The sequence below is a fragment of the Octopus bimaculoides genome, chromosome 6, assembly GCF_046866305.1.
Source record: "Octopus bimaculoides isolate indiv1 chromosome 6, ASM4686630v1, whole genome shotgun sequence".
In the NCBI taxonomy this organism is placed as follows: domain Eukaryota; kingdom Metazoa; phylum Mollusca; class Cephalopoda; order Octopoda; family Octopodidae; genus Octopus; species Octopus bimaculoides.
This window is the reverse complement of record NC_142933.1, coordinates 37,553,210-37,565,365: the sequence shown is the minus strand read 5'-3', so window position 1 is coordinate 37,565,365 and position 12,156 is coordinate 37,553,210. Positions and strand designations below refer to the sequence as shown.

The 12,156-nt window shown below is 35.5% G+C and overlaps 1 protein-coding gene across 4 annotated transcripts in view; it reads right to left on the bottom strand.

Moving 5' to 3' along the window:
• Positions 1-290: 290 nt before the first annotated feature.
• The window catches only part of LOC106876366 (uncharacterized), a 92,088-nt gene continuing 80,222 nt past the window's right edge, over positions 291-12,156 (bottom strand). For 3 of the 4 annotated variants that reach the window (XM_052968901.2, XM_052968902.2, XM_089353756.1), the window contains exons 2-4: positions 6,473-6,785; positions 2,913-3,073; positions 291-1,288 (exon numbers count right to left, since the gene is read on the bottom strand). In XM_052968901.2, the coding sequence (XP_052824861.1) occupies positions 704-1,288; positions 2,913-3,073; positions 6,473-6,713 (987 nt within the window). In that variant the 5' untranslated portion in view covers positions 6,714-6,785 and the 3' untranslated portion in view covers positions 291-703. The remainder of the gene's footprint in view (positions 1,289-2,912; positions 3,074-6,472; positions 6,786-12,156) is intronic. The other variant, XM_089353757.1, reaches the window with a different exon arrangement.

Here is a 12,156-nt window from a genome sequence, read left to right as displayed (position 1 = left end):
ATAACAGCCAATAATCGATATGTTGAAGATATCACACCGTTAACTACGCGAAATGCAAACGCCTCTTTTGTATCTCTCTCTCTCTTTCTCGCTCTCTGACTGTAGTTCACTCAAACGACGCCTTTGACCTTAAATGTTTAATGAGATACAATAGCTGGCGCGAACCCATGACATTCATTCTTCAGGTGTAATACAAAGCCATTAAAAGAAATGGAAACAATAGAAAAGAAGACAATGAATTGAAGCAAGAGAGAAGGGAAGTGTAGAATATTTTGAAATAATTCAAATCAGTGTTGTAAAGAATGAATTTATTCATTCTTAAAATACTTCAAAAGTTTTTTCTTCAATAAATTTATTGACGTCTGGAATGTTCGACAGTCATTGCATAGACTGACGTAAAGAAAGCTGCAGAACAGCAGTGAATAAAAGCAACGACTTCATTAGTTGATAACATTTTTTTTTACAGAGACCAAAATATATAAATAAAAAAGATTAAAAGAGGAAGATGGGAAAAGAAGCGTTCCGTTCAAGAGTTATGAAGACAAAAACTGGATAAGTTGCCCAAACACAGCATAGTTTATAGTTTCCATCTTCGAAATTAATCTTTAATACCCGTTATGTTTCGTGGTTTTGTTTTAAAATCTTTTTAACATTTTTTCTTCTTATATTTCAAAGAGACTACTTTGTTAGGATTTTTTTCTCATCAACTTTGATTCTGGATAGATGCGACTGTGTGCGAACCCCCTGTGTTGAGGACACTTGGAAGACCAAGGTTCGGATGTTGCAACATACCTTGATGAATTCTGTCCGAGTAAGGGTGTGGACATGTACACGGTTTACCTGGGGTCGAACCGGGACAAAGACCTAAATTTTGAGCATTGAGCAAGTGAGACGCATATGCGTGAGATTGTAAGCTTAAACCGCATGTAAGTCCCGGATGAAAGGTTGCAGTAGGATGGTGAGGCTGCGGGTGGGAGGTGATGGTAGCAGCTTGGGTTGTGGCTGCCTCCAGTGAAGCCAATGAACGTGATAAGGGTGTTGTGAGGGAATGCAGCAGTTCGGGACGGCGATGTTGCAGTGGACTGACGGGGGTCATTTGAGTTGCTGGAACACGAGGTAAGCCCAAAGTTGGGTAAGCCAGCTGTGCATGCGCAGCGGGTAAACCATAAGAATAAGATGACATTGTTGCAGCGAATAGGGCAAACATGTTTGGGTCTGGAACACCGAATGGCCAAGCTACAGCCATTCGTTGACGTTTGTCCTTCATTCGACGATTCTGGAACCAAACCTGAAAGACAGAAAAGTAGTCATTTACAAACTACACACACATCAGGTGTCTCAGAACATTGATATATTTCTAATATAATTAAATAAAGTATATTAAAAAATGTGTTATACAGTCAAAATTTTATATATGGGTGAAATCATCAATATATATAATATACTGCGTGTATTTGTATACATACTTTCTTGTGAGTAGCGCTTAAACATTTGAAACTGTGAAACTTGTTCCACTTTACACGATTTACTTTCTGAATCATTTAACACGAGCTCTAAATTATTTGACACGAGCTGGAGTCGTACCGTTAATTTTTTGTATTCGAAATTTTATTTTACTGTCTTCTTTGTTTCATAATGCTCAACTAATGTTTATATGTTCATAAATTTTGATGATCAAATTAATTTTCTCTTTTTTCTCATTGATAAATCTAATGCATTATTTGTTATCAATATATATTTCATATGCTATATGTATTTCTATTTATACTTATTCAATTATTAGCTTTTATTTTCAACTTACAGAGAGGTATGATGTATTCAACTTTAGTCTATTTACTAACTATATACTGTACGCATGTATTTCTGTATTTTCCCATTTAATCAGAGCAAAAACAGAAATAATTTGAAATTACAGATTGAAAATTCAAAAAGCCAAGGTGGCATGCCTACACAAGAACTATTGTTCATCAAGAACTTTTGCGGTGAATGTGAATAATGATGTTTATTCTGTACATTTGTACCTCTTGCCCAGAATGTGTCAAATATGTTGTAAATACGCAGCATTTGCAGAAAATAAACCTGTTGTCTCTTGAAAACCCTTTGTAAATATATGTAGCTTGTTTGTAAGATCATGAATCCATGTATAAATTTGCATATGCATGTACAACGTTTGTGAAATTAGGTAGAGCATCTATTGTAGAAAAACAACATGTAGAATAACGAGTGCCTCATGGACTACAATGTTAAATGTACATGTTAAATGTAATCAAATTTGCATAATATTTAGGGAGTGGCAAATATAATTTTCTTATTTTCCTGTTATTTTGGAATTTTTATTACATCCTCATACTCTCATTAGTATCTTTAATAGTGTATATTTTTCTACAATTTCTCCATCATTATTGATGTTGTCATTATTAACGGTTCAGGTACTCTGCTATATGTGTGTCATACTGTACGTAGATATGTGCGCTTGTGAGTGAGTACGTGTGTGCAGGTGTGCGTGTGCACGTGTGTGTGTATATGTATGTGTATGTGTGTGTGTGTATTAATGTGATTACATTTATATATATAGATCTAATTGTGAGGGAATATGAAGATAGATGTCTTGATGGATGAATAAAGACAAATAGAAAAAGAAAGAAAGAAAACAGAAAGAAAGAAAGAAGGACAGAAAGAAAGAAAGAAAGAAAGAAAGAAAGAATGAATGAAAGAATGAATGGATGGATGGATGAATGAATGAATGAATGAATGAAGGGAGAGATTTAAAGATAGAGTCGAAGAAATTGTTGTTCAGAGGAATTAATGTATGAGAGTACGGAAGCAAATGTCGCCGAGCATAAAATGAATATATCGGTTAACAAAAAATGTAAATAATAAAAATGAGAATACACAGAAATAGAGTTATCTACCTTGATAGTGCTCTCCGGCAACTGGAGGTCAGCAGCTAATTCACAACGTTTAGGTCTTGATAAATAGTTCTCGCGACTAAATTCTTTTTCTAGTCGTGATATTTGTTCTTTTGTGAAAGCTGTTCGATAACGTCGAGATTGAGATTCATCTACTTTGATTTCTGCCAACATAAATAAAGAAGCAAAACATCAACTTTAAAGTCTAATACATTCACAGTGATTACTTATGATGGGATTAGCTTTTGCAAGAAAGTGGTAGTAGTGAATGCGTGCCAGAGTCTCTGCAAATGCGATACACTTTGTGATTAAAATTTTAACATAATGTGCATGCACGCACCAGACGCATACACGTTTTCAATTATATATATATATATATGCATGCACACATATGTTATTTCATAATAGTTTCACTCGGCACCATGTAACTTAAAGCTTTCGTAGGCTCGAACAACGAACCCAACTTGTCAGACATCTAAAGATAAAGTACTCTAAGTTGTATCTCTAAATGCAACTTTAAGATGTATGGAGGTGAGTTAACCTGCTATTTAATAATACGTGTAATTTCTGCGAAATGCATTGAGTGAAACTTTCTTTCGTTTGTACACACGCACGCGCATGCGCGAGCACGTACCCATACAGACATGCATTTACGAAGTGTAACTGCATCGCTTTTTAATAAATATGTGATTAAGAAAGTCGTTACAACTCAATCTTTTCTCTCATCCCCAGTAGAAAAAGTGGAATAGATCTGTCGTTTCGATAGAACTGTCTTTCTCTACCTGTTCTACTTTTACTATTTTGGATGTCATAGTGCTGCATCAGATGCAGGATTGAACGCTTGACTTATCTGGTGACCGCTAGAAATACCTGTAGTTTTACAAATTTCGATAGTATATCCATATTAAGTATGATATACGAAATTCTATTCTGAACCAATAAGTGAAATTTGCCTAAGTATGCAGTTGATAGTGCTAAAATACAAATCATGATTTAGCAATTCCACCATAGCTTGTGAACGCTTTTCGCCTGCTAATGGTACACATTTGTGCTTTTTGCCCTATACGTCTATACGACTTGCTTTCTCAAGATGAATATTGCAGTTTTGAGGCTTTCGATTGTAGATCCATGCTAACCATATCCAAATATTTCCTATTACCAATGTTCTAATTCATTAGTGAAGTTTGTCAGTCGTTTCAACATTCCAAGTTTAAAAGCAGATAAATAGGTCAGTTGTACTTGGCTAGACTTTTATCTATTCTCAGTTATGGTCGTGTGTCAGAAATACTGACTTCTTTTTTCTCCAAATGGAGCTTTAGAAGATAAAGGGTTTCCTATGTATTGATGGGAAGGGAATTAATAGAAATGGTTTACCATTTTGAAGCTCTAAACAGTTGTCCAATTAATAGTACCGGGTGATATCGTAAAAGATAGATTTTAATCAACGAAGCATGCTGAGCTATGATCTTTTAATCGATAATAAGTTAGTCTCCCTCACCTCTCAGTCGCCATTAGCTGGCAGACGACGCACAAGTATTAACGAGACAAGGACGTCTGCAGAGTGGAAATTGTCGACACGGTTACAATTCTCTAGAGACCTGCAGTCTGAGTGATGATCGACCGATTTGGCTGCATTATTATTGTTGTTGTTGTTATTGATGATGGTGATGATGCTACTCAAATTATTGGTAATGATGGTATTCCTTTCTCTGTACACTATTTTGTTTTACATTTTACACAGATTTCCAATAAAATCATGGCAGAAATAGTTGAATAGTGATTTATATATATCGACAAAAGGCTCACATACGCAAAATATACAAAATATACAAAATATACAGAATATACAAATATTACCTTCCACGACCCTTTATTAGTTTATCTAGAGAACAAAAGTTTTCCAAGATTTAAAACAATGGAAATATGGGAATTGAGGTGTTTCTAGATTCATGAGGGTAGTATATGTTAAAAGGCGAAACTGAACTGAGGAATAATATATATATAGGTGTGGGATGTTTAAGCAAATTTAATTGAAGTTGACTGAACAGAGAAGACAGTTTCTAAAACTAATTTGCTCTTAATCATTCAAGACGTAATATCATAATTTCTCCCTTTTTTTTATATCAAAGCGACATCATCATAATCTCAATGTTCAGACAAATGGAATTAGGAGATTTCTACGAAGATGCGATAAGACGTTTGCTTCTCAATCACGTGGTTCTGAATTCATTCTCACAGCGTAGCGCCTTGAGCAAGAGTCTTCTGCTAGAGCCTTGCGAATGGATTTGGTCGACGGAAACTGAAAGAAATCTGTCGTATATACATATGTGTGTGTGTGTGTGTGTGTGTGTGTGTGTGTGTGTGTGTGTGTGTGTCTGCCCCACAATCGCTTGAAAACCGGCGTTGGTGTGTTTACTTCCCGTAACTTACCGGTTTGTCGAAATACCGATAAAATAAGTACTAGGTTTTGAAAAAGGTATTGGGTCGATTCATTCAACTAATAAGTTTTCAAGGCGGTGCCCCAGCATGGTGTCAATCTGATGATTGAAACAAGAAAAAGATGATACTGATTGAAAGTCGGTGTTTTGCATCAACCCCCCCCCCTTAATCTGACAACTGAAGAATCTTCCAAACAAGACACCAATAATATCAATAATACAATTATAACTCAAGCTTATTCAAACTACCACCATTCCCGTAATATTTACATAATCCTTACACACACACACACACACACACACACACACACACACATATATATATATATATATATATATATATATATATATATATATATATATATATATATATATACATATATTATATTTATATATATATATATATATATATATACATATATTATATATATATACATATATTATATATATATATATATATATATATATATATATATATATATATATATATATATATATTTACTTGGAGAATGGTTCAGACTACCCCTGAAGGATCGAGGCAAACCTACCACTTACCTATATATATATATATATATATATATATATATATATATATATATATATATATATATATATTCATACATATAAATTCATATATGCATATAAACATGTATATATGCGTGTTTTGTGTGTGTGTGTGTGTGTGTGTGTGTGTGTGTGTGTGTGTGTAAAGAATCTTTAACGTCAGGGAGTCAAATAAAACATGAACGAAGCGCCAAAATCACTAATATGTTATTTTGGATCAGATAGAACCAGATTAAGCAGACCTACGATAAAAGCATTCTAGCCGTGACCATTCTGCCTGTGTGCAAATATAATGCATGAAGGACCACATTATCTAATATGCTGTTATCTTATAACATAAGGGTATGAATTAAGATAGAACGATTGCTATATCTAACAGATAGAGCTATTACATATAAGCTTTCATTATTTGCTCGAGTAGGCCATTGTTTGAAATGGTCTTTGCATTAACAAATCGTGCAACGTTTCGGAGATCTAAAAGAAATGAACTGGAATGGCTCCTTCTGAAGAAAGATATAATAAAGAAATTTAGTTCAAACGATTATTTAGAGACGGCCTTACCTTTATATTTAGAACTGAGTGAAGGGTAATGCTCACCAGGGGACATCACTCTGTTTGGGGAAGGGATGGAAGACAACGATGAAGAAGCTGGTGATAACGTCACTTCCGGTTGAGTTGTGAAGACGTCAGCACTGTGTTCGGATCCCACACTATCTTCGTTGTGCACAATTATTTCTTCAGGACTCTGCAGAGGACTGTCAATGTCAGTGTTCGGACGAACAGAAAGTGGGTTCAATATCATGTCTCGATTTGATAGTTATCAGGTTGATCACTGCTAAATAGTTCTGCTCCGTTGTATTTCGTATTCCAACACCTAAAATTTGAAATGAGAGAATGAATTTCGTGAAATAATATCAAAGTATTCAAACACACGCGTGCACAAATAATACGTATATATGAAACGTCAAAGAGTTTTCCGTTTTTCCTGAGCATCAAACTAATACACCTTGTTTGTTGTTCTCTCACTTGTCTCTATCTTTTGTACATTTGAACTACCCAATATAAATATGTATGTATGTATGTATGTATGTATGTATGTATGTATGTATGTATGTATGTATGCATGAATGAATGAATGTGTGTGTGTGTATGTGTGTGTATGTGTATGTATGTATGTATGTATGTATGTATGTATGTATGTATGTATGTGTGTGTTAGAAAGGATAGTAACTAGCAGTCAGAAGGCAGTCAGCTGGTAGAATCATTAGCACGCCGTGCAAAATGCTTTGCAGCATTTCGTCCATCTTTACGTTCTAAGTTCAAATTTCGCCGAGGTTGACTTTGCCTTTCATCCTTTTGGGAGTCGATAAAATAAGTACCAACTGTGGACAGGGTCCGCTGTAACCGACTTACCCCTGCCCCGAAATTGGTGGCCTAGTACCAAAATTCGAAACCAGTATAACTTGCAGCCACTACCAAAGAATGCATTATACATGACTACATATACTTCACTATAAATTCTCTCCATGACGCTAATGTAGTTCTTTATTGTAAATCGATGGGTTTAGTACATCAATGCAAATGACCTTCTTCCTCTTCAAATTCTTGATATTACACTCTTCTGTCTTAATGTCACCGTGAAGTCTTGAATGTGGCATGTCTTCATGTGGTTCTTGGCTGTTGTACTTGTTTGTAAATGTTCTCTCATACCAATATGCAGTTTTTGAACGGCACCGTCGATATAGAAATCGCTTTATTTATTGCTGCGTATTTGGTTGATAAGTTATAACAATACAAACCTGTGATTGTCAGAGTCTCTTTCCATATATCTGAGCAAAAGGTCCCTTCTCGGCGCATTGTATTAGTTTTTAAACAATTTTAACTTTATATCCATGTGTATGTAGCGCTCGCGTCTATGCATGCACACACATAGGCATATATAAGCATACAGACAAAAGATATTAAGTATTTAATATACACACGCAGCATGGCTGTGAGGTTAACAAAATCGCTCTGCAAACACGTGATTTTGGCTTTTGTCTCACTACTCGGCACCTTGAACAAGTGTTTTCTTCTATAACCTAGGACCGATCAATGTCTTGTGAGCGAATTTGGTAGACGAAATCTATGAGGAATCTCACCGTGTATGTTTGCGTGTGTGTGTGTGTGTGTATGTGTGTGTGTGTGTGTGTGTGTGTGCGTGCGCGCGCGTATATGTGTGAGTGCGTGTGTGCATGCGTGTATGCGTGTGTGTGTGTGTGTGCGTGTGTGTATGTGTGTGTATGCGTGTGTTTGTGTATACATAAATACATCCACACGCACACACACACACACACACACGTTTGTGTTTAGCTTCAACACCACTTGACAACTAGTGTTGGTTTGTTTACATCCCTGTGACGTAGTGGTACGGCAAAAGACACTGATTGAATATGTATCAGACTTAAAAATAAATACTAGCGCCGATTTGTTCGACTAAAGCCGGCAAAGCAGTGCTGCAACATGGCCGCAGTTGAATGACTACACAAAAAAAAAAGTAAAAGAGAGTAGGAGTGGCTGTGTGGTAAGTAGCTTGCTTAACAACCACATGGTTCCGGGTTCAGTCCCACTGCGTGGCACCTTGGGTAAGTGTCTTCTACTATAGTCTCGGGCCGACCAAAGCCTTGAGTGGATTTGGTAGACGGAAACTGAAAGAAGCCCGTCGTATGTATGTATATATATATATGTATGTGTGTGTATATATGTTTGTCCCCCCCCCGCCCAACATCGCTTGACAACCGATGGTGGTGTGTTTACGTCCCCGTAACATTAGCGGTTCGGTAAAATGGACTGATAGAATAAGTACTAGGCTTACAAAGAATAAGTCCTGATGTCGATTTGCTCGATTAAAGGCGGTGTTCCAGCATGGCCACAGTCAAAAAGTGTAAAAGAGTAAAAGAGAGTCCCTAGACAGATCCAAACATCAAATATCTGTAAATTCTTCTGAGTAGTTTTTGTTGCACAGAAGCATTCAGAACATGATTAGTTTCAGAAATAATAGGAAGTTGTAAGCTCTTTGCCTTAAGACGAGCTATGCAGGCACAGCTAGAAACGTATGGAATTGACCGGAAACATCACGTGTGCTAATGAAATATTATCATAAATTACTGAGCATTTTTCATTATCATAATGTTCGTGGCTTGATTAGATATAAAATTTCACAGTTAATAGAAATAGGAAATAGTAATTTGTGGTGTTATAACGAATACAATACTATGAGAAATAAATACATTCATACACATATATAAATATATGTGTTATACATATACATACATACATACATACATTCATGCATACATGAATTAAAATATATAAAAATGCGATCGTCCATTTTGAAGGTGAAAATAATGCCATGTCTGAGAAAAGAAGTAATGATCTGTTGTTGTTTCTTTGGTATTATTTATAGATTTGTTCTGGTAATGAGAAGAGACGGACAGAAATAGCGACGGAAGAAATATTGCGAGAGGAATATTAGAGGGATTTTTTTTTCTTTCGATTTGTGCTTCTTTTTTTTTATTTTTTATTTATTTATTCATTCGTTCATTTTTTTTTTATTCATTTTGCACAACGTTCAAGCGTGGTAGACTGGCGACACCTAGTGGCGAGAACAAGCCATAATCGGAGCATCGTCAAATAGAATCTATTGAAATTAATGTAGCGGGTGTTAATATCTGACCAGGGGGTAGACGCCTGCTAGGAAACGAGCCAGGAAATACAATTTCGACATCGAGTTCCGAGTAATTGACACAATAACTGACAGAAATCGTATACACACACGCGCGTGTTTACAAACACAAAAACAAGCAAGCACACACATTTATACACACGTCTCACACTACGTCAAACACACCACACGTATAAATTACAAATACATACCTATATATGGTATATATACATACGCATAGATGCAAATAAAGGCATGAAAATATATATAGGTGCATACGTGCAAAGACACAAAATATATACATGAATGTGTGTTTGTGTGTGTGAGTGTGTGTACATATTGGTATACACACACATATACGTATATATATATATATATATATATATATATATATATATATATATATATATACGTACATACGTATATATATACATATATATGCATATATATATATATATATATATATACGTACATACGTATATATATACATATATATGCATATATATATATATATATATATATATATACATACACGTATAGATACAGACACATATATTCCTTCTTCAAGTCGCCACAATCCAGATATATGTGTATGTGTGTGTAGGGTGTATGTATGTGTGAGTGTGTGTGAGTGTGTGTGTATATGTGTGTGTGTGGTATACATATATAAATGTACATATATAAATATGCATATATGTATATATATATACAAATATGCATAAGCATATATACACATGCATGTAATCAATATAATAAATATGTATATTTGTTTTCCAAGGTTCTTGAGGTCACCCTCCCATATACAAGCACATGAAATTCGGTTGAATCTACGCGCGCACACGTGTTTGCGCGCGTGTGTGTGTGTGTGTGTGTGCTCGCATGAGTGTGTGCTTGTGTGTGTATGTGTGTGTGTGTGTGTGTGTGTGTGTGTGCGCGCGCGCGCACGCTTGTATATGAGTTCGAATATTTCAGACAATTTCAGTTTTTTTAACCATCCGAATGGTGAGCAGGGATCAGAACCATGGCTTTCATATTCGAATCTTCATCATTAGAATCAAACCGTCAAACCGCTTAGTGATGGGCTGTTTCGTTGACTTTTGTTCGCTCGGAGTTCTGTTCTTGTTTTATGTAGATGAAAGAAGCTCTCGAGGAATGCATTTTCAAAATTGATACATAAAAAAGGTATTTTGCAGACATTATTCTCAGTCTGTAAGATCTGCAGATGTTTCAGCATATTATGCATCATCAGTGCAGATATAGTGATTGCATAGCGTTATATCAATTCCTGCTAAAAGTAGAAGTATAAGAAGAGATTTTGTGTTGCTTCATTTCAAACGCGACTAAGTTGCTCCGTTTTCTATAGAATACCATAAAACAGAGTGATTACACTGGCCAACAAATTCTAACTTTTTTTCTGCTGATTTAAGTTTGAGACCTGTTTTGGGGTAATTTAGGGTCACTGAGTTTTAAAATGGCAATAGTTTTTTTTTTTTTTTATCACGTCTATTTTTTTTTCTATGAGCTGGCCTATATTGGCCCCAGCAGTAGTTCCATGTTTGAAATGTTTGAATTCCCCTGACTCATTTTGTTATATGTGGGTGTTTTACAGTACCAAGTCAAAGAATGACCGTTAGTGACATTGTGAAAAGATCCTACTTGGTTTACTTAAAGATTAAAGTTGGTGATCAGGATAAATGGTGGGCCCGCACAATGTATGTAAACCCTATATCGAAAATCTACGCCAATGGAGAAATGGCACAAGGAAACAACCAGCATTAAGCATTCCTATGGTATAATGGAAGCCAAAGAACTATGTAAACGATTGCTACTTTTGTCTCACAATGACTCCTGGTTATAGCAAGAGAACGTGACAGAAAATAAGATACCCAAATCTGGATTCAGTAATTCATCCAGTGCTTCACTCAAATGGAATACCAGTATCCGTTTTCAAAGTTCTACCTTCACTGCAAGATGAAAGTGATGATATATGTGAAGTAGATGTAAGTCATGAACATAACAGTGATGCAGTCTTTGCAGAAGCATCAAGCAAAGAACGTGAAGACTTCAACCAAGCAGAACTTAATGATTAAGCTAGAGATCTAGGACTGTCTAAAGAGTTATCAGAACTGTTAGCTTCTAGGCTTAAAGAGAAGAATTTGTTGCAGAAAGAAACCAGATTGATTATTTATCAGAACAAGGAAAAAGATCTTTTGGCATTCTTAACAACTGGAAAATATTTTGTTCACTGTTGTGACGTGCCGGAACGGTTAAACGTGATGGATGTTGAACAGGATGATCCTAGTGAATGGAGACTCTCTTTATAGATAGTCCAAAGAAAAGTCTAAAATGTGTATTGCTCTATAATGGAAATTTGTTTAGTGCGCTTCCTATTGGTCACTCTGTACATTTAATAGAGAATTATGATTACATGAAAGTTGTATTAGATTCACTTAAGTATGATGAACATAAATGGATCTAAAAAGGGTCAACTTTTTACTTGGTCAACAAGGAGGGTATACAAAATATCCGTGTTTCCTGTGTT